Consider the following 23,607-nt stretch of genomic DNA (forward strand, 5'->3'; position numbering starts at 1 on the left):
TGATTAGTTGGTGGAAGTAATTACACATGAATGAGTACATATTTGTGAAAGAACAAATGGGTTTTTGCTAAGAATCAACAAAAAAAATTACACAATGTAGGTTTAAGTCCTAAAGTCGGCTGTGCTGCTGCAGAACAATGAAGCCCAGCCAGCAGGCTAACATTCTTCCATTTTTGATATATTTAGGTGTTTACTTACAAAATAGATGTTAAAAATGCACTCTTTACCCTAGTGAATGAGTCAACAGTGTTTGGAGGCTTTTGTTGACTTCAATAACTGACTCTCAGTGTTCTTTGCAGGATCCCGAGATGAGTTTTTTCTCGCTCCTGAATATCAAGAACATGGAATTGTGACTGAGAAGGTTTGTTTGTCTGATGGGCCTTCATTGTTTTTTTTCTTACCAACTTTCTGATCACCAATCATTTGCTTCAATTTGACATTTTTCCCTCTTCTATTCTTCTCTGTCTTGGCTCAGGTTTGTGTGTATGGCGTTGCTGCTATTCTCTGGGCAACAGCCAAGTTCAGTTTATCACCTCATCAAAAACTGGCAATGCCTCGCGAGCTGAAGAGACTGCTCCTGGAGATGGCAAAGAGGATGCCCATTGAGAGACCTACCATCATCATGGCTAAAAAAGTACATTATTTTGGTTTTGACTTTAAGAATGGCTTCGGTGAATATTTCTGCTTTCTTTACTTATGATTTTATTAAACTGGGTTGACAGCTTAAACACAAGTCTCTCCTCCCAGTTACATGTTCTACTCAAACAGTGTTTGAAGTTTTGAGGTGGGGAAACTGACGATATTTATTCAGGTTTGTTTTCCATATTTCAATTCCGTTTTATTACTGCTGGAGCTGCTCCCCCCCGCGACCCGACACAGGATAAGCGGACGAAGATGGATGGATGGATGGTTTTATTTTGTTCTGTGGTTAGGAAACCGTCTGAACATGATTGTTTTGTGGTTTGTATCCTATCATCTACTGGCAGGACCTCCAGTGAGTTAATTCTGAAAGCAGTGGCAAATGCTCGGAGAACAAAGTGACGCGAAGCATGGTTCAGTTCTCAATGTTCCAAATGTTTAAAGGGGCTCTAAGCGATGTTGCACGTTTTTTTTTAGGCTACAAATTTTTTTTGTCACATACAGCAAACATCTCCTCACTATCCGCTAGCTGCCTGTCCCCTGAACACACTGTAAAAAAACGCGGTCTCTGAAGACAAACGGCAACATAAACAAACTGCGCCAACCTGCACCACCAAACGTAACAAACAGTCTTCCAGCCAATAACCGACAAGAAGGATTTGGGGGTGGGGGTTGGGGGCTTAGCGCGTGTGCACATGAAGGTGGGTGTGGGGAGTGGAGCAGAGAGAAGCGTGAAGAGGGAAGTTAGGTAGAGGAGAGCCGTCCCAGACAACGACAACGAGCCTAGCCGCCATTTTGTTTGACAGTACTTTGAACGTCAACAAGAAGTGCCGTCACCCAACATCGCTTAGAGCACCTTTTAAGGAAACACAAGGATATATAAACGTTCTAACAATCTCTCTATTCACTTTGATGGCGTGAGAGTAGATAGATAAGAGAGAAGGCTCCATAGGACAGTAGAGGACAAACAGATACATCTTCAGGAAGGAAAACGGTGTAACAATTTATGATACCAATTAAAAGAGATGAGAGAGGCTTTGTTCAGAGTTTTCACTGAATGGAATGTAACGTTCTGCTGACTTATTTTATTCTGCCCTTCTGTCTATCAAATCTTGCTCTGGAGAGCACCTATAATTGCATATCATTGATTTGAAAAGTTCTCTATGAAGTGCCTGATTTGATTTAAGAGAGGGAGTACTTTTCTAAATAGACATCCTTTGTGAAAGACAATCACTTGTAATTTAAATATGGAGAATCCAATTTGTGCTTTGCATGAAGGACTGTCCTAAAACAAATATTATAATTTACTTACATTTGTATGCGGTCAGTCATTTTGTAAAGTAGCTGGATGGTTTATTTTCAAACCCTTCCGTAATTTCAGGGCACAACTAATTCGGACATTATTGGTGTCTGTTTGTGATTGTGTGTGAAGTGTCCTGTACTGTTATCGCATTTGTTTTTCTTTGTAAATCTGTTCCAGAGCTGTCGTGACTACTTATCTTGTCAAGGGACAAATGCCGAGACGGTGTGGAACAATCTCATCAGCAGAGTTCACCCGGTAAACCTTCTTTTGTTTTTCACCTCTACGTTCATTTGTCTTTATTTATTGTATACTAGTCACAATGTCACGGTCATTTGTTTCTTTTTTTAACCGTCCTCTTACTGTCTGTCCTGTTTTGTCTCATGGGAAAATGGGATCTCTCTATTGTAAAGAACCAATTCTATTTCCTTTCAGCCAGCCGCAAAATCCAGTGATGCAGACGATTTGAGTGAGCCTGAAACTTTAAAGAGCTCATTTGAGGACTCTGCGCTAAACAGTGGTAGGATATCTTCACTTTATGGATGACCCTCATGCAATATAGTTTACCTCAAAATGTACATAATATACACTAAGGGCCCTATCTTACACCCGGCGCAGCGCAAAGCCCGACGCAAGTGTCTTTGCTAGTTTAAGACCGACACAGTTGTCAATTTCCCGCCCAGCGTCCGCGGCGTTTAAATAGCAAATGCACCTGCGCCCATCTGTGCACCCATGGGCGTGCTGGTCTTACAGGGAGGTGTGTTCTTGGCGTATCTCACCACTCACAAAAAACTTGCCTAAAGTCAATAACGTAGCATTTCATTGTTATTGTTACGCCTGCTTCACCTCATGGAGTTTTGGTAGCATAGTGCTTGTGCCATATATGCTCTGCTCGCACGCTTTCACTTCACGCAGGAACAGATTAGTTTTTTCTCCTGAAAATCTCTCCTTTCTGCTTTGCAAATCTGCCATCATCAATGCGCCAAGGTCCAAACTCGCCTGGCTTTTAAAGATTAGATTAGATAATACTTTATTCATCCCACAATGGGGACGTTCACTTATTAGGGAAAGGCAGATGACACTCTGATTGGTTTATTGCATGTTACGCCCAAAACACACCTATGAATTAATGAAGACGCTAAGGACAACCCTTTTGAACTATGCGCCTGGCGCACAGACCGTTTTTCCGCCGTTAAACTAGCTAGGATTCGTACACTAAACTAAACACACCTGTGCCATGCGCTTCACGCCGTGCGCTTAGTTCGTTAAAATAGGGCCCTAAATGTGCCAAATATTAGGAAGACCATTTCAATCGTGCTATTAAGACGCACCGCCAATTTGTTATTGTCCTAAAAAATGTCACTTCTTTTAACATTTATGGCAGGAGATGACTCAGTAAAGAAGTGAGCATGGTTTTTAACTTGGATCTCCGTAGTAGCCGATCTTCCTGATATTTCCCACATTGGGTGTAATTTACCGATGTGCATTGCATGAGACAATATCACTGATATTGTATCTGGCATTGTTGTAACTGTGTGTAGGCTTTGTGCCCATGGCCACTGAGAGCCGATTGGCTCCTGTGCCTGGCCCTGTTCCCCACAGCTATCCAGTCAACAAGGAACTCCAACTCCCAGAAGCCTTCACCTCCACTGCCACACACTTCACCCCCATCATCCTGACCAATGAAGGGGACTCAGAGGAGGAGATCCGACACCTTGGAGCTGCCATTGAAGGGTAGGGTGTTCCAGAAAAGTGGAACTATTATCACTTTACTTTTTTCTGTTTTTAAAAAGCAAATTTCTAGGTAAAAGGAGTTTCATAAAATTTAAAGGAATAGTTTGACATTTTGGAAATATGCTAATTGGCTTTGTTGTTGAGTGTTAAATGAGAAGATGTTAGCTTAGCACAAAGAAAATGGGAGAGATCTAGCTTGCCAGCCTGGCTCTCCACCTACACTCCACACCTATTGTTCTGTTTATGTACCAATAAAATAAATAAAAAAAAAAATAGTTTCCGCAAGTGTAAGAAGGACAAGATGTGGTTTTACGAGGAATTATGTGCTGGACTATTTCTGAGTAAACTGACTTCCTGCTGGCTCCACACACACGCACATGAACGCCATGAAATAATTTAATGATGCATATCTTCTAGAATTTCCATTTTTGGACTGAATGTATAAAATTTGAATTATATAAAATTGTCACTTTGTGGTGTTTGTGACGCTCTATTCTCGCCTTGCCAGACCTTCCTCCACAGCGCTGCGGAGGAGGGTCTAGCTAGTCCACACAGCATTCCAGGATGAGAGAAAAACGTGCTCTGGTTTACTGACATTTCTTTAAACCAATCATAATCGTCATGGGTGGTGCTAAGCGCTGAACGAAGCCCCGGTGCTGCTGCAAAATAGCCTCGGGAAGGAACTTGTTTTGGTGGAACATGTGTACGTTCAAAAGTTGTTTTAGTCGTGCAACAGAAAACTCAGATTGGACAGATAGTCTAGCTAGCTGTCTGGATTTACCCTGCAGAGATCTGAGGAGCAGTTAACCATAGTCCTCATAAATCCACCGGAGTTTAGAATGCCAACACAGAGAAATCTGAAAGTAACGGACATCCGGCCGAAAAGAAGGACATCCAGCAGAATTTCCGGCAACGGAGCTATCCCGGAAGTGGACGTTTTACATATAGATAAATCCTGCAATACCAAGTGTGGCCACTATGGCAAAGTTGCCTCACAACTCAGGTGTGGTCTTGGAAGCTCAGGCCGGGTACAGTGACTTGCCGAAGTCTCTGCTGGTTGCCTCCCAGGAAATCACTGCACCACACAATTGTTTTAGTCTTTATGCTAAGCTAATCTGTTTGCTCGTTTAAAAAGCCATGATGTCTCTCTCTCTCTCTCTCTCTCTCTCTCTCTCTCTCTCTCTCTCTCTCTCTCTCTCTCTCTCTCTCTCTCATGGGTGAGCCAAATTCTCTGGGCGGGCAAAGCAGAGAAAGGGGAGGTAATCTTGCTCCTTATGACCTCATAAGGAGAAGATTCCAGATCGGCCCATCTGCGCTTTCATTTTCTCAAAGGCAGAGCAGGATACCCAGGGCTCTGTTTACACCTATCACCATTTCTAGCCACTGGGGGACCATAGACATGCTGGGGGAACGCATATTAATGTTAAAAAACTTTTATAAAGTGAAATTTCCATGCCATGGGACCTTTAAACAACAGAATTTAAATTATTATTATTATTTTTTAAGTAATACAGACAGAAAATGCTGCACAACTTTAAAAGAATAAATAAAGCTTATTAGCGATTGTTTATTTTACAGGACTGTGGATGGATTTACAAAAAGCAGTGAACACATCGAGGAACGGGGCCTCGATTTCCCTTCCCATTCTCAGTACTCTTATACGAGACAGACTGAACCCACTCTACTTACACAAGAGTTGCCTGTTAATCAAGAAACCACAACATCCAGCAACAAGATGCCGACCAACTCTACTTCTACTCTCACTGATATTTCATGTCTTGACTCTCTTCCTCTGCCATTATCCACTAACATCAGTGGTTGTGGTGTTTTCAACAATTACATCTTCCGTCAGGATCCCACAACAGGAGATCTTTCCTTAGTGCCTGTGCAGGTTAGGGCTCCAGAGTCTCTCCTCGGGTTGAATATCAATCTCTCCCTGGTGCCACAGCCTCTACAGGGACTAATCAAAGTTCCAGAGAGCACTGATGGTCCATTCATTAACTGTCTGAATGGGCCTGTGAGGCCTGGACCCTATGATTATCACCCACCGTCATCTAATTTCAGTGGTAGCTCCATCATTTCTGACCGCCCCCTGGAGCACAGTGTACCCAGAGCTTACAATGGAAAAACAAATCCGGGAGCTCGGGCTGAGAAGCAGTCTTCTTCAGATTCCATCCCCCCTAAAGTCCACCCTGCCCTACAGGAGGTGATTGACCTGCTCAGAGGAGAGTTTTCACTTGATGGGTGTTTGGACAATGGACATGAGGACATCGCCATGGGTATGTATCTTTAGATAACTGTCATATACTGGGTTAAAATAACTGATTCTCCAATTAAATTTGATCTTTGTTTGAGTGATCTGATATAGACTAATAAAATCCCGAAATCAGTCTTTTAATATTCTGTATGACTTTTCACCATGGATGTATAAGGGCGTCACCTGACTTTCACCCAGGAAAGGGGCCCGTGTTCTAGCCCAAACCACAAACTTTTCTCTAACGTTAACTAGTTGTTTGGGTTACCTTTTGTTGGCTAAACTCAACTGTTTTGGCTTTTCATTATTTTCCATGGTATAGTCGTACAGTTGTTTTACAAGATTGTTCTGGCTGTATTCTAAAGTTTCACTACATTGTGTTGACCACTGCTGTAGTTTGTCAAGTCATGTTAGTCCAATTCTTAAAGTAAACATTTACAGCATAGGTTACCTGAGAATCTTTTATATCCAAGCAACATTTGTATTGTAACTGAAATTTCTCTAACCTACTTAATATCGAGTCAGAAATGTAATCGAATTGGGACCTTGTGAATCGGAATTAATTCGTGAAATTATTGGCGATACCAAGCCCTAAATGTATTATTGCTTCATTTGCTTTAAGGCTCTGAAACACCAACCCGACGACCGACCATTGAGTTGCATCGACTGCCTCCCCAAGTTGGTCAGAAAAGTGCCTGGGGAACACACCGAAGCGACGCCGACTTGAGCGTACGTTCTGCGCGTGCGCAAGACGTAATACGTCTCCATAACAGCAGACGCGCTAATATGTATACGCTGTATTGTCGCCCAAAAAATGAAAACCGGCAGCTGATTAAACGAACGCGTCACGTGGGTCTGGCTTCTCCCGAATTTCAAAGCCAGACCATAATGGCGGCTCGTTCGGAATACGATCTTGTATTTTACAAAAATACTTCACCGAAACGTGTTTCTGAAAACATTTTAAGCGAGAAATAGACCATGCAGTTGCTGAATCTGTCTTCATTTCAGATCGACAAAGGTCAGTTTAAAAGATTTTTGTCAGATTTCGAGAGCCGTTCGTCAGGCTCATCCCGCTCGTCATTTCCGTTAATTGGTCATTGAGTCCAACTGCCCACCGGCCGATTCAACAAGTCAAATTGGCCCAAATGAAGACCGACGGCTCCTCCGACTGACGACGGCACAGAACACACCAAACAGACTCAAGTCACCAACTTCGCCAGACTGTCCGACAGCCATAATCGGGTTGGTGTGTCCGCGCCATTACGCAGCAAATGTGAACCACCTGTTGTATCTTTATTTGTACATTATGCAGTGATTCCCAACCAGGGGTACTTGTACATACATGTTTAAGAAGTTTACAAATCTGCGTAATGTTCCTTTAACACCAGCTAGCTCCTTCACTGCAGGCATTTCTTTAATGAAACGACAAAAGAATGACCCACTCCATCATCCCGCCTTGAGGTGTTCAGACATATTAATTTATAATATCGACTTTTTCTCTTTTCCCGAGGGGAGTACATCTTCTCTTTGAAGGACCTCCAGAACCACACGTTTGCCAGTGTTGTGAAGGAGAGGTTCAGTGATCTGTACTGGGAAGACGACTTGCTGGGTGTATTGCACTGCCTGGTTAACTACAGCCCATCAACACTGTGAGTAGGACTTTAGAATTTTCCTTTAAACTGACTGAGATAGGTCTGTCTGTGGAGAATCAGATAGGATTGTAAAGATTGAAAGTCTTTTTTAATTACAGAGTAGGTCGAGGTGCTATATAAATACTGTGAAAGTCTCAAAACGCTCCACAGAGAAACGCTCACAACCCATAATCAGAAACGGTGCCGTGATGAAGTTATACTATATATAGGTAGAAAGTGCCACTATAGTGCTGTTACGGTCATTCCCTGGCTGCAGTGACAGTGCAGATAAGCATTCAATTAAAATTATCAAAAGCAATGTTGACGATTCTCCTAGAATTTTTCTCTCTCCACCACCTACTTGTGTGTGTCCGATGAAAAAACTAAATCACAAAAGCGGTAGCATGCAGCTCTAGACACATGGCAATGTTAGCTTACCAGTAACCTAGTCTGCAGCTGCACTTTTTGAGACACTGTGGCCGCTGCCCAAGTCTGAGATGACAAAACTGAACACAACAGAACTGCAAAATCCTCCTGCTTCCCTGAAGTGAGTTATAGTAAGTAAATAAAGATTATTTTTAGAGCACATTAAAACACAGCTTGAGCTGACCAAAGGGCTGTACACAAAAGCACTAAGGTTCTTTTTATACAGCATAAAAGAATAAAAAAAAAAAAAAAAAAAAAAAGTAGAAAGAAAACACAAAAAGAGCATCCCAACGACAACAGGTAGCAATTCACAAATACAGAATTATAAACATTACAACAGATCGAGAGATTAGTTAAAATATATATTTTATATATTAGTTAAAATTAAAAAGGCCAGTGAGTAAAAATGTGTCTTTAAAAACAGAAATGGAGAGAGCTCATCTTCTATCTAAAGGCAGATGGTTCCACAGTCATGGCACAGCAACTGCAAAGGCTCTGTCACCTTTTAGTTTGAGTCGAGATTAGGGGTGGGAGATATTGACAAAAATTAATATCTCGATATTTTTTTTCGATATCGATATTCAGACGATATTTTTGAAATCCTTCTAGAAGTTAAAAGAAGCACTGTTCGGAGGCTATTTTGGTGGTTCTCTTGGAAAAATGTACAAGCAAGATGAAATCATAACAATAAACAAAGGGCTCTGTTCTGTAACATATTGCACACAACCATGTCCTTATTGGAAGCAGTCCTGGAGCTGGGACAGGGCCGGGTCAGACTAGGTTCTGATAGTCCTTCTACTTGGCTGTATAGTCCTTCTGACCGGGATTTATGCTGGGATCAGGAGTTGGATGTGATCTGATTGGCCCAGGTGAGGGAGAGTTGCAGTTCTGTGTGCTTTTTTGATGTTAGAGTATACATGGTCTAGTGTGTTCTAGCATCCAAAAAGCAGCATGTCATAGGACCATTAAAGGAACACTCCGACTTATTGGGACTTTAGCTTATTCACCGTAACCCCCAGAGTTAGACAAGTCGATATATACCCTTCTCGTATCTGTGCGTGTTGTAACGCTGTCTGACGGTTCCACCGGTAGCTTAGCATAGCACAGATCCTGCCGGTAACTGGTTCCAACTAGCCTACTGCTCCGAATAAGTGACAAAATAACGCCAACGTGCTCCTATTTACATGTTGTGATTTGTAGAGTCACAGCGTGTACAAAGAACAACATAACATGAGACACAGCCATCTTCTAACCGTAAACAAACTGGGAACTATATTCTCAGAAGGCGAAGCTCAGGTACTTCTGCTACTTGGGCGGAGTGATTTGCTTTGCAGCAAGCCTTTCTGAGAATCTAGTCGGCGTGTTCCTTTAAGAGCCTTGAAGGCGATCAACAGGGTCTTGAAATGGATTCTGTGATGGACGAGGAGCTAATGAAGAGACGCTATGTGGTGGAAGTTTTCCTTGAAGCAGCAGCGTTAGTGATATTCATGATAAAATCAAAACGAATAACGACTGTTTGAGAATTAAACCAAAGTTTGGTCTTTGAGTATTTATTTACATTTGCAAATGGGGAAAACAGTTTCAAAGGTACACGCAGCACAACTGAAAATGTCTTTCTAACCTAAAATCTAAACATCAAAACATCATATAGGGAAGACCTCTGTTAAGCCACCCCTCTAAATGTCTTTGGCATGGCCATAGTTGAAGAGAGGACATCATTAACAGTCAAACCATTGTCTCACCTTCCCCTCTGCTCTCTGTTCTTAACATTAGCCTAAACAACAGTTTTATCTCAGGAGACAGAAACGTACGTAGTTCTCACTGTCGTAAACAGTCATCGGCCTTCTCCACTTTTATCTAAGAAAAAAGTCAAGCTAGTAAAACTAAATAACTCTCTAGGCTGTAGTTGACGGCTGTAGCTGTTCCCCTCTCTGGTGCTTTAAAAGTCTACAGGAAGGAGCAGGATTTTTTGGAGGTTTAAAACAATCTTTAAACAAATGGTTAATATCATTAAACAAATTGTTAAAATAAAATTTGCCACCACAGTTCACCCTTTTGATTACAAAATAATTACAAAAATAAATTACTTTTAAAGATTCAACCCTTATTATAGAATTAATCACATAACCAAACCTTACTTCTTAAGATTCAAACATATGGATATACTTGTCTATTGAAACTAATGCTGTTTTTCAAAGAGGTACAAAAAAACCTTTAATAAAGCGTTCACGTCTAAAAAAAAAAGAAATCAGTCTCACACAGTATCAGAGACGGTGTCCAAACATTATTATCATATTCAGAAAGACGGAATACGTCAGAAGGCTCAATCATATTTACCATAAGAATGAAGAACTCTTTTTCTTGATTAGGGTAACGACATAGCAAACAAAACAAATCCGAAGACCAAACATAATCTGCTAAAAACCCTGGACCTGAATGTCACTCAGGTTAATGTCAAATCAGACTAGTGCCTTATAATTTGTGTAAAGAATGTGTTATGTATTTAAACATTAAAATAACCTGGTGTGAAGTGTGAACATTTACTAATTTCATATTTACCCATACGCATGTACCGCTCCATTGACAACCCATGGTTAAACCCCAAGTACTGCAAACCCATACGGCGAAGTCGTTGAATACATAGTATAAGTTTAAAATGTTTCCATAAAGCCGTAATTAATTTACCCAATGCCATCAAATGCTTCCCTCTTTTGGTTATTTTAATATAAATCTATTGAAACACGCTTAGTGCAATTATCAAAGCTCTCACAGAGTGAAAGTTGAGAAGAATCCGAATCAAACTGACCCCTCCTTGTCTCTAACCTCATTAAGTGCTGTCACAAATAAAATAAAATAAATTCAAAAAAAATTCAGTTATTCTATGTGTGTGGTATTACTGAAAATAGCTTATTTCTGTAAGCGAAAAAATAGTGAACAAATCATTATAACCTACATCACGCATATATTTCTTAACTATACCAAGTCATGCATTAGTAGAAAATGTATCTATTAGATAATCTTTCAAAAGTCTTAGTCAAATGTGGTGTTATGTGTGTCGTCAAAATGTGGAAGGTGAAATTACTTCAATGTAATAAAAGATCCACAAGAAACTTTTCCTAAGTTCTAAAGCACACAACAAAATGGCCTAGGTCTTTATACTTAAAGGTGCAATATGTAATATTGTGTGTAATACTGGCAGCTAGCGGTTAAAATAGTTACTGCACTACCAATTCAAAATACTGGAGAGTCGTCTCCCCTGCCCCCTCCTGCCCAGACTCGAAGTTCACGGGGTTGCCAGGCTGAGACCGCAGCATTCACAACAATGTTGCTAGACGCTTGTCTCACATAGCCAGACGTTACTCCACAGCACAGCGGAGTAGTTAACGTTAGATGCTGGCTATATTGACAGTCATAAAAGCCCGTGCTCACGCGGAGCTCTGTAACCAACTGACAGACACACTTTTTCGGCTTAAAATTACAGTATGAACCGCTAAAAACACAACAACCTCACTGTCCTCTCCACACGCCAGTCGGGCACACTTCTTCGGCTTAGAATTACAATACGAAACGCTAAAAATACCACTACCTTGCCGACACACTTCATTACGGCAACAATCGCTAAACACACTGCAAACTCACAGTCCTCTCTTTCCGATTTACAGCCCCCCTCTCGTGGTTTAAAATAACTCACCGTTGTCGGCTCCAGCCGCTGAAGAGGCTACACGCTGTAACCAGCCATGACAACAGTTAGCAGGGTTAGCATGGCGGCGTTAGCCAGGACCAGTCGGGATCACTTTACTGGCTATGTCTCAGTTGTTTTTGCGAGTAACCAACTCGGGTACTCTAGCTATATAATTCAATGTGAGTACACAAATGTTGAAATGACAAAAAATGCCCGTCCCTAGTAGCTGTGATAAATTAGCCTGAAGCTAATGCTTACCTGTTCAGGAGAAAATAAGCCAACTCTGCGTCCTTTTGGGATCTAAGCTGTCTACATCTTTCAAATCCATCTCCAATATTTACCCGGGGGTTATTACGTCTCTGGTCACGCAACTGTTAGAAACATGCCGTTTTCTTTTTTTTATGTCATGTAGAATCTATCTCCGTTGATCCTGTTTGTTTGTTTGCTGCTTTCATGGCTGTACTACCGTTACAGCTGTAGCGCGCTGGGTTTACGTTTTTACAGGTATATCTGGCAACCCGGCCTGCCTGTCAAACTGGGCCGTTGATAACAACACACAGATCAAAACATAAACATAAATTCCGTCACGGAATGCAAATTTCAAAAAGAAAAAATACTGAAATTAGCATTGTTGTCAGAAAAGATAGTATTTCAGTTTAACATGTGTCCTTAATATCTGATGAGGCATTGGTGTAATTTTTGGATTTATTACAGTATAAATATTACATATTGGACCTTTAACTTTGTTCAATATTAACAATATTGCTGTTTAGGAATAATTTACTTTCTTTATCAATAATCTATCAGTTTAGTTTGTGTGGTCATGAGGACCACATAAGGTACAAAACCCCAATTTAGCATCCCAATGCCTGTTATTGAGAGTGGACATAGTTTTAATCATTACAGTAATATTAGCTCTGTACTAGTACTTATTGTATTCCAACCACCATTTTCTCCTTGACATGGAAAGCGGTGAACGCATCACTCGCCTTTTCCGCCAGTCACCCTAGTGTGTTGGTGTATGTAAATGTTGAGAGGAATGGTTACACGTGATTTATCGTACTTTTCTATCATCAAAAATAAAATGCAAAGAACCATAAATGCAATAGAAAATCATAAATGCAGTAACAAAGAATAAACACACTACAAATTTGGCAAACCCCCCTTGTTCTTCTTGAAGGGTCCCTGTTTCAGTGCTTTCTGTTCATCTGCTGTGTGTGTGTGTGTGTGTGTGTGTGTGTGTGTGTGTGCGTGTGTGTGTGTGTGTGTGTGTGTGTTTCAAGGCACACTGCTCTGAGTCACAGAGGAATGTCAACAGTTCCTCAGTGTAAAGAAAACAAAGAATGTGCTGTGAGTCAAAGTTGTCAGAGCTGCAACAGGATGAGTGTGTTTCAGGAATGTGCTGTGTCAAAAGGTACAAACCAGTATGTGGCTTCTGGTTTTTCCTCCTTGGAAAAACTTCTCGTTTTTCTCCTCTCTCAATATGTTGCAAACAGTGAGAAAAACTCCAGTTTTCCCCGATTGATTTCAACGCCGTCTGTCAGGCTGATCTCTGAATCGATTTCCCTCGTAGGTGACTCAGCAGAGGATCTGCTCATCACTTGTTGCAGGTTGTAGAAAAAACTGTCCTCTTCTCCTCCGGAACCTTTTGTAGTGATGCGTGTATCCAGGTGACTCTCCCTGGAACCTTCACTGCCCTGTGTCACTGGAAGGATCTCGATGGTCACCGTCTATTTGCCAATCCTTCCTCCTGAAGTTGTTATCCCCACAGAATCCCCAGGCTTGACACCTGGATTCTTACGGCCAAAAGAGCAGAAGAAAATTCTCACACAATAACCTACACTGACCATTAATTTCCCTTATACTGCCGTGGAAGAAATAGTTGTTTTTTATTATGGGCCTCTCCCTACCTATGTATAAATAAAGAAAAAAAAAATTTAGAGCAAAATTCTTTAGAGCAGATCAGAACCAATAAAACAAAACTATTACTATTGCATCCCCTTACACTACTGTGTCAATCAGTGGGTAGATGATCCCTTTGTTTACCGTTGAACTATCAATTTTGTCAATTTTGTTTTGTGTTCTCACCTGAGCAGATTTTTTAAATGTACAATTGTTAACTATTCTTGCACTTTGGTTATTCTCAACCTATATCTGAGGAAAAAAAATATATTTTAACACTAAAATTATTTAACAAACACTATTTATTTCTGCTACTTTCCCTACCATTTATTAAACCCCTTATTCATCATTGCTATTATATCCCTCCCATTTGAGACATGACAAAGCTCATGACTCAAAAGCAATATAAATAATCTGTTTAATATTGTAGCCATTAACATTATTCTAGGTTTTACAGCAAATCCTGTTTATCAGTAACCAAAGTTCAATAAATAATTTCTTTAGATGAAATTCACCTCAGTAAAGTGTTTCAACGTCAACATCAACTAATGTAGTTTAGACAATTTGTGATATAGCAACTCAAAAACTCATTAGAGTATGATATGAAATGTACTGCTTTTAGGATTAAATCTCATTTCAACCTTCATTTATTCAATATCACCATTAAACTAAGACGAATTACCCAAAATACATTGTTTATGTCATTTTTTTATCTATAGTTTACAAACCAAAGTAACACTAATTACCATCTGCTAGTGTTTAGCCTTATAAAGCACACCTAATAACTTCTAACTTGAACATCTATTTATCCAATTTGTTTACTTGTTATGGGAAACATATCACATCATATAATATTCAACAAGAATGTATATCAAAATCATTTCTTTAAACCAAAATTTCACTTGTACTACTCATGTTTGGTTTTAGCTTGTATCTTATCTCTGTGTGGTGTGTGTGTGTGTGTCTCCTCCTCTGGCTGTCATCTCTCAAAGAAAGAAGGATTTCTCCAGGGTACATACAAACACAGTTATTCTTTTTGTAATTTATGGCATCATTAATCAACAACTCAATGTATTTCTCACAAAGGTGTGTCAAGGTGTACAGCTTACCATCACCCAGAACTATAAAACGATATTTACTGTCTTTTCTTCTGGAACTCTGAGAAAAGAAAAATGTTAGACAAAACCCCAGAGAATCAAAACCTTTAACATTCCCTGCAGAATGTTATGTTTAGCTGTGGGAGACATTAGGTGCTCAAGCATAGACCCACTGCATTTACTGCTTGAAGGTCCTGAATAAAACAAAACTTTAACATTTGTAATAAAAATGATTTTTCTTATTTATGTTACTTGAGAGAATAAGTGTACGTGTTGGAGAATCTAAACACGGAACTATAAACCCCATCCGTCAAAGAGTTAAAAACACGGTCGGATTTCTGTCGATTACTTCCTGTTTTAGCGTGTACTGATGTATTCTGGGGCCTGTAGCCCGAACGCAGCTTGATGACTACAGGTTGACAATTTGTCTATCAATCCATGTCACATTTGTGTGTTTTGCCCAGAGATGACGCTGTACCTGAGACAAAAAGTGGTGAAACATCAGTAGATAAAAATGTTGTTTTTACCGTGCAAAAATGCCTGTCGTAGTCACACGTTCACTGAATATGTGAACACTGTGAATACAAGGCATACGCTGTTGTTGTATGGGTTTTCTATAGTCTCCTTTCGATGGAGACAAATAAACACATTATCAATAGTGTCAGTCCAGTCAGTCAATTTTTACAAATAGTCACAAGGTGTCCTGGGTCTGTCTCCTCTTCTGTTGGAGACAAAGAAACATGAATGTGAGCTTTTGAGTTAGAATTTCTGAAAAACGTATTAAGTTTATCAGTCAAGGTAACAGCCACTGGACTTGTGTATCCCAGTAGACAAAAGAAAACTCATGCTCGTCCTTAGATTTGTTTAAAAAAACTTTTCCAACATAATCTTCATCAGGGTCAAAACGTGACCAAAAGGAATGCATGTAATATTTGTGATTCCTTAAACTTAACTACCGGTGTCCCAATTTGTTTTACCGTAGTCAGGAGATTAACAGACTGACATGGTACGTGTTCCATTATAATTTGTGAACAAATAAGTACTTTTAGGCTGCAACAAAAATATGTCAGCCAAAGAGTGATTTTTATCAAGTCGCACAACTTTAAAGCCAGTTGGCAGAAAAATAAACATTCCTAAGACCCGTGGGTGAAAGAATGACTTCAATTTCAAATAGACATTTTCAAATCTCTGCCTAACAAATTTTCAGGACACTCAGATGAAAGGAAGAGGGGGAAAAAGAAACAATGAACATTTTCCTTTTTTTATAGTTCAGGATCCTAAGAATCTGAACACAAACCTATCATAAGAATGGTGAACTTTCCTGGGATAACCACTCAGTCATTTCTCTGAAGGAAAAAACTAGTTTACCAGAGAGCTTCTGATTTGAAGAACAAAACTTCATTAAACCCAAATTATTGCTCCTGAATCAACTAAAAATCCAATTTTCTTCCCTTGTATAATTAACACCATGCTAGGCAATTTGTATACACACCAGACAAACACATTGAATACGTGGACATATTTTCCAAAAGTCATTTCTATTCAATGTGCAGTATTTGTATCTAATTTTATCTGTCTATTGTGTAGGGTGTGTTTGTAGCGTGCAAAAAAGCATGTCTTCATTGCAAGCATGTATATGTATGTGTATGTCTGTATAAACTGTTTTTAGGGATCTGGCAGTCCCAGCATCGGGGGAGACTGCAGAGCCAGTTTTATATTCACGAGCGCTTCAATAGCTTTGGCAGCAAAAGTCTTACAGTGACATCAGGAACGTATACAGACATTTTAGGTGACCGGCTCAAGTAAAAAATCCTAATCGTTAACACAAAACTGAACAAGCTGCTATTCTGTTAATTTTTACATGAAAACACCACTGCACCAAAAAAACTTTTCTTGAGGAATAAAAAGCAGATGCAGCCTTGAGAGATGTACAGTAGAAAACACAAGCTGGGCACTAAAAAAAAGGTGATATTGGTCAGGTTTCATGCAGTCAGAGGCAGGTGATTACAGACGCTGCCTCAGTGAGGTCATTTTAGCCACACTGTAATTAACAAAAGTGGTTATGTCAGATGCATCATTACGAGAAATTCTCAATCCATCAGGTGTGGAGGTTAAGCCAATGTTAAAAGTGCACATTAAATCACTACTTAAACCAAATAAGTGGACATAATCATACACCAAGAATTGTTTTTCCCATGTACAGGAGAGAGGAACAGAGAATTGTTCTCTTACTGTTTGACCTGCAGCCACAATTGACCAAATAGAACGACCAAATAATCTTCAGTGTCAAATCGTTAGCTCTAATAATCAAGTTATGTGAGTGGAACCCCTTTAACTTTACACTCAGTAGTAGGCATTTTCTTGCAGGTTTCAGAAAATAACTAGCCTCGTGAGACCGTCCTGATCTCGCGAGCTCCAGTTTTCCACTCGCAGATCAGTCTGGCATCTTGAGGCAGAGAAAATTTGGAGCCGTTAGCCAAACGACCGGGCCAATCAGCGTTGGTTTTGAGGTGGGTTAGGTGGTGATAGACCGATGGTTTATCCAATCAGCTAACCAGTATTATCAGCCAGCGGTAGCCCTAATTCTGTTAGCCGCTCGCTAATGCTTTTTTTCTCTTGGATCCTTCTTTTGGAATATGGTCCGGGAAACTGAAATGGTGCCTTTTATTCCTAAATTCTCGTTACACAAACGGCAAATCTCTTTTACCGACATGTTGCTTGCATGCTGAGCTTACGAGCTATGCTTTGCCTGCAGCAGCAGGGGCGGGCTTGTGGTTGTATTTTCATACGCTTCGTGGATCTGATTGGTTGATTTGGCCCATCTATCACCAACATAGGTGATAGACAGATGGTTTATCCAATCAAATAACCAGTATTCCGCCCCTTCCCAAAAGTTCTCCCAACGGAAAGTTCCCAGATGGATATGCCGAGCAAATGCGAAGCAATCCATCTGGCGGAGTCAGGTTAGAAGATAACATACTATAATGGTTTAACTGAATAGATTTATTTTCCAGAACTTTCTAACCTATCAATTGTCCCTAATAGCAAAAACAAAAACAGTGTATCAGTGCAAAGCATTTCTTCATTGCATGAAGCGTGTGTGTGTGTCAGCACTACCTTCTTCATCAGCTGTTGGACTCAGTCAAACAGAGGGACTAGTGTTGTTCTTTGTCTGAGGTGGTTTTTGCTTTTTCTTCGGGCAGTTACATACTGTGATGTCATGAGCGGTTTTTCTTTGTAGCAGGTGGTGTGTAGGGCAGAGACAAGCCAAGAAGTGGTTGCAGGCAAACAGAGGTTTTATTTTAAGCAGTCTTTTCAGAAAGTAGTCCAACAAAAAACTAACTCAAACTCAAAACGTACTGGGAGTACAACTACTAGGTTTAGCAAAGTCCTGGTAGCTTAGGTTCTTTCCCCATTACCTCTGCTTTTCTTCTCTCTGCCTCTGCTCTCTTTGTCTTCTTCCAGTGCATGAGCACCGGCAGTAATCAACAGGTTGAGGCATTTGCACCTCCCTGTGCAGTGCATTCTGGGACTTGTAGTGTGGGTGGCGGCCATTTTGTCACTGGGTAGCAACTCCTGTAGAGGAAAATAGCGTCCCTCTACCACACGTCCCCTTGTGATGCCACAATACCCAATGTCCAAAGTCCTTGCAGTACAAACACTGGTCTGGGTTGTTGGGCTGATCATTTTGCCCACGGTACCCGCCTCGGCACTTCTCTGGCTCGACCACGTCCTTCGTGGGAGTGGCCTTTTTCAGGTCCGCGCTCCATATGTTGCCCACCAGCCTGTTGTAACATGCAGACAAACGCTTCAAACATGGTTTTCTCACGTACTCGTTGGTCTTTCCACCCTATGCAGGTGTGACGGATGCTGTCAGTCCTGTCCGATTGTTGAGTCTGTGTCCTCTTCGTCCCTCCATTTCTCCAGCTCGTCTTCCTGGTTTTTAGAGAAAGCTCAGAACATGGGCTTTGGTTAGAACTGATGAGGAGGTTATTGGTGCATGTTTGTTTTAGCATTCTATCCCTAAATTACTATTTTATCTATATTTTAAAGCATTCTTTGTTTTTCCTGTACTCGGTAGCTTTAAATCCTGTGTCTTAATTATTGATTTTCTTTCTACTTCTTCTAAAATCTTGTTTTAACATTCTCAGTGTCTTTGTACACAAAGTTTCTCGGAAAAGCCAAAGCTTTTTGACCAGTATGACAGACATCGCAAACATTCCGGTCCATATTTATGAGTCATTCACCCACAATGGGTCCAGTTGCATCACTGGGACAGGGAATTTCTTCTTCCATGATTGACCCTTGAACCGCGAGGTTATTTGATCGGGAAACTTGCGTGAAAACCCGTGTACAGCCCTGCGGACAAAATCAACTTAATAGTCAAATAACTCTACCTATTTAGTATGTTTTGCCTTGTTGGAGTCTGTCTCCTAAATAATCAAGAGGCTCTCTTAGAGTATCGTTACAACCCAGACCGTCCCGCAGGCTGTCCTTATAATGATCCAGAACTTGTTTAGAGTATCGTTACAACCCAGACCGTCCTGCAGGTTGTCTTTAAAGGGTCCAGAACTTGTTCAGAGTTTAAACTATTTGTTTTTGTTCGGGAAACTTGTATGAAAAACCCGGTGCAACCCTGCAGTCAAAAATCTCTTAAATAGTTAACTATTTTTTTTGTTTTGTTTTACTCTGCAGTCCGCCTCTTTAATCAAGAAACATGCTATCAGTTTCGTAGATACATTTTTAGGCCTTGCCTACTGTTCTGCCAGTTTTCTTACTGGTCTTGTCCGTCAATTGTTTGATCACCATATGAGAATTCAATCATAAACATGTCCGACGTTGTCCGTGTCTGCCAAAAGATGTCATTCATAACCTCAGTTATATCTTTGTCCTATCTAATGACCCAAAAAAAATACCCAGTTACTCACTTCCCAAAAGTCAGAATTAGTTTCATTTATTCTCTTTAGTTAAAGAGAATGATTTTGCCAATTATTCATTACTTAATTCGTTTAGCAATGGTTGCTTGTTTAGAATGATTTGAACAAACCTTGAATTCACAATCCAATTGTAATTAATCAATTTTATCTTACCGTGCTGCTTGAAATCTCTTCCTGTTCATTTTTATCAGAGTGGAAAACAGTCAAGAGCTCTCCGCGGTCCTAACCCTCTTTTCTCTGAAAAACCTTTTTAAAGGTTTAGCGGTATGAGGCAGGTGATTTTTGATCCCTGGATAGCCAGTCATCAGCGACCCAACGGAGCTCTTTTCTCTGTTAACTCAACCGTCCTGCTAGACAACGCCAAACTGTGGTGGAAGTTTTCCTTGAAGCAGCAGCATTAGTGATATTCATGATAAAATCAAAACGAATAACGACTGTTTGAGAATTAAACCAAAGTTTGATGGAGAAAACAGTTTCAAAGGTACACGCAGCACAACTGAAAATGTCTTTCTAACCTAAAATCTAAACATCAAAACATCATATAGTGAAGACCTCTGTTAAGTCACCCCTCTAAATGTCTTTAGCATGGCCATAGTTGAAGAGAGGACATCATTAACAGTCAAACCATTGTCTCACCTTCCCCTCTGCTCTCTGTTCTTAACATTAGCCTAAACAACAGTTTTATCTCAGGAGACAGAAACCTACGTAGTTCTCACTGTTGTAAACAGTCATCGGCCTTCTCCACTTCTATCTAAGAAAAAAGTCAACAATGTGAGGAGCTTCAAGCTAGTAAAACTAAATAACTCTCTAGGCTGTAGTTGACGGCTGTAGCTGTTCCCCTCTCTGGTGCTTTAAAAGTCTACAGGAAGGAGCAGGATTTTGTGGAGGTTTAAAACAATCTTTAAACAAATGGTTAATATCATTAAACAAATGGTTAAAATAAAATTTTCCACCACAGCTAGCACTGGGGTTATGTGCTCACATTTTTGAGTACCAGGTCAACATCCTTGCAGCTGTATTTTGGACCATCTGTAGGTGACCTAATGAAGACTGGGGAAGGCCTACATAAAGGGAGCTGCAACAGTTCAGCCTGTATGTAATGAAGGTATAAATAAACAAACAATGTATGGCAAAGCATGTGGGCTCCGATGAGACTTCATATTGCATTCAGGTGCCCCTCTGTAAACCAGTGGAGCATTCAGGTACCCCTGGTTGTGAGAGTCGGTGCTGGAAAACAAATTGTGACCTTAAAATCAGAAGTCAAATGGAATCGTAGATTTGGAGAATCGTGACACCCCTATTGTTGATATAGCCATCTGTCTGGAGGATCACAGAGAGCACCTAATAATTAGCTTGTTCTATCTCAAACAGGCTCCGCCCTCTGCTGGACTTTATGGCTACAGGGCCCCAAGGTAGAGGGCTCCGCCTCTGTGAGATAGAACTAGGTATTTAAAAGCATAACTTTTGGTCATCTCACACAGGCGGAGCCCTCTACCTAGAACTATGGTTATAATAGCATAACCTTTGTTTCACTGCCCACATCTCTCAGAGTCAAATAATGATGAATTACGATATCTGTCCCTGATAATACCAATATTTTGCATATATATATATATATATAGCAAAATTTTGCAAGCGCCAGTGAACTGGAAATGTTATATTTCCCACCATATTTTCAAACATCCAAATGAACTACATAAGCTCAGTCGGAGCTCATTTCCAGCACAGTACAGTAGCAGTTCAGTTTTGCAGTGGGTGATTTAAATAGTGACAGGCTGTTTACATAACGCATCACAACGCCACTTTTGCTGTAGTTCATCTCTTGACATATTACTACATTTGGAAAGTTACATACATATCTCAGTTTACTGACTGAACCATCCACTGTGCAGTTCAGATTCTGACTATTTTTTTTATTTTTCATTATCATGCATCAGTTTTTAATCCTTTTAAATAAATGTCTGTTTTTCAGGGGGTGGGCTGTCTAATGGATCGAATCAGCACACTTAGCCTTCATTATGAGTTAAAGAGATTATCTTTGGTGTCAGAATAATCAGCCTAAATTGAAAACGCGTATCTAGTTAACAATAAAACAGCCAGCGCTTCCGTCCAAACATTGAAATGCCCAAATTTGGCTGCTTGTGGTCAGATTTTTAATGTATTCTTTTGTGGGTTCTGAAGAATAGAATGATCCAGTCCACACTGAACATGACCTCTCCTCCTCTGCACACTCTCAAATAAATGTGCACATCCACACACAGGCATTCAAATGAGCATTAATACAATATGCACTTCAAACATAAACTTAAGCAGCTTAAACGGTCCCTATGGTAACTGATTTGCAGCATGTTTGTTTGTGCCGGGAGGGAAGTCTAACCACATTGAAGACGCATGTAAAGCCTCTTCTGCATTGTTTAAAATATGATGACAAGTAGCCCGGGGAGGGGGGGGGAGAGGGGTCAGTCAATGTGTCTTAAGTGCATGAATGAAGGCAACAAATTCCATGCTCCGCTCTTCTCTCCATTTAAATGTCAGCTAGAGACGAGCAGAGGATGAGCCTGTCACTTCTGGCAGACATCTTTTTATCCAGCCGTTGCCATGCTATTATGCTCAGGGCAATGTGTGGAGAGGCCCTGGCTTTAATCTGCTGTGGTACTAGGGAGACATCACAGCTTTGCATAGAGATATACACTCTTTCCCCGGGCAGTTTTTTTTTTTTCCCACTGTTCCAGTTTCTCTGAGGGGATAGACGGAGGACTGTAGCCTCTCTATTGAAAGATGGAGTGGACTGTTTGCTGTCCTGGTGCAGTTACATTTTATTGATCGATCAGTGTGATTCTCAAGTGCATCTGATCTGCAAGATGTGAGCAACAAGCTGCAGAGATGTTTGTATTTAGTCTTTCATGGGTTTTTGTTTGGTTAGCGGTTATTGCAATGGGCGATGGGGTTTTGTTTTAACATTAAATCAGTAAATCCCCACTGCTTTTACGCTGTATTCTGGATTCACCTGTGAACGACTATTTTGTTTTTGGCTGCTTTCTTCCAGCTGTTTTTTTTTTTAGAAAAATGATTATTACATACTTAAATGCACATGGTTGTCATCGTTCTTTACATAAGCGCTCATTTCCGCTAGCTTTGAACTTGCTGTGTGTTTTCTCTCTCCTAATGCACCTCATGCAGCGGCTCTAATGAGCACTCTCTATCAAAGGCTGTGAAAAGGGCAGCCCTTACCCCACCCCTGATAGCCACCGTCTGGGGAGGGAAGAGAGAAGTTTGCCTGCACGGTTGTCTCGACCTGAATGGAAACATTCACACGTCCACTCCCGCTGCTGCTGTGGATTGTTGGGAAGGAACTGAGGCCCGGCCCTGTCACGGAGAAAATGAAGCTGCGCTTGAAGCTCTTGAATTAAGAACGCAGGAGAGTCAACAGAGCATCTGTCAAGGTAGGAGATAGACTTGGATACTCAACATTACTTTATGGTTTAGACAAAGATCAAAGCCATTCAAATTACAGTGTGTGACTAGAAGAGCATTTGGAGAGCGCAGACTTTTGCCAAAGCATGCCGTATCTCAAAATCTTAATGCAGTGTGAATTTTCCCAGTCGGGAACTCTTTTTTTCCAATAATTCTGACACTACATGAATGTTTCACAAACACAAAGAAAAACAGACAAGCTGTGCCAAAAACATAAACTCTTTTGCGGAGGTAAATAATGACTTAAAAAATGTGTTTGGTTCCGATGTGCCAGTGTAATTTTGGATCCAGTTCCAAATTTATAAAATACACAGATGTGTTCATCTAGCAGTGTAGAGCACATAGTCCGCTGAATACAAAATATTAGATCTATAACTTGAGTTTAAAAACTCACATATGACTTTATTTTGTAATACAAAATTGTTAAGTGTTGTAATTGCACTGTAGCGGTGGAGGTAGTTTTTGATATTTTAAATAAGCAGCAATAGTACAATACAAAAATAGGAAAAACCTTTTATTGGAAATGCCACA

General features: G+C 40.4%; 1 protein-coding gene across 4 annotated transcripts in view; it reads left to right on the top strand.

Annotated features, from left to right (window-relative positions):
- Positions 1 to 23,607, top strand: part of kndc1 (kinase non-catalytic C-lobe domain containing 1) — an 81,880-nt gene that overhangs the window by 29,229 nt on the left and 29,044 nt on the right. For 2 of the 4 annotated variants that reach the window (XM_028603893.1, XM_028603894.1), the window contains exons 10-17: positions 300 to 361; positions 476 to 634; positions 2,120 to 2,197; positions 2,375 to 2,459; positions 3,481 to 3,673; positions 5,252 to 5,952; positions 7,438 to 7,576; positions 22,783 to 23,045. In XM_028603893.1, the coding sequence (XP_028459694.1) occupies positions 300 to 361; positions 476 to 634; positions 2,120 to 2,197; positions 2,375 to 2,459; positions 3,481 to 3,673; positions 5,252 to 5,952; positions 7,438 to 7,576; positions 22,783 to 23,045 (1,680 nt within the window). Of the gene's footprint in view, positions 1 to 299; positions 362 to 475; positions 635 to 2,119; positions 2,198 to 2,374; positions 2,460 to 3,480; positions 3,674 to 5,251; positions 5,953 to 7,437; positions 7,577 to 22,782; positions 23,046 to 23,607 lie in introns of those variants that run through there. The other 2 variants (XM_028603895.1, XR_003694749.1) reach the window with 2 other exon arrangements.

Source organism: Perca flavescens, chromosome 17 (genome assembly GCF_004354835.1).
Source record: "Perca flavescens isolate YP-PL-M2 chromosome 17, PFLA_1.0, whole genome shotgun sequence".
NCBI lineage: Eukaryota > Metazoa > Chordata > Actinopteri > Perciformes > Percidae > Perca > Perca flavescens.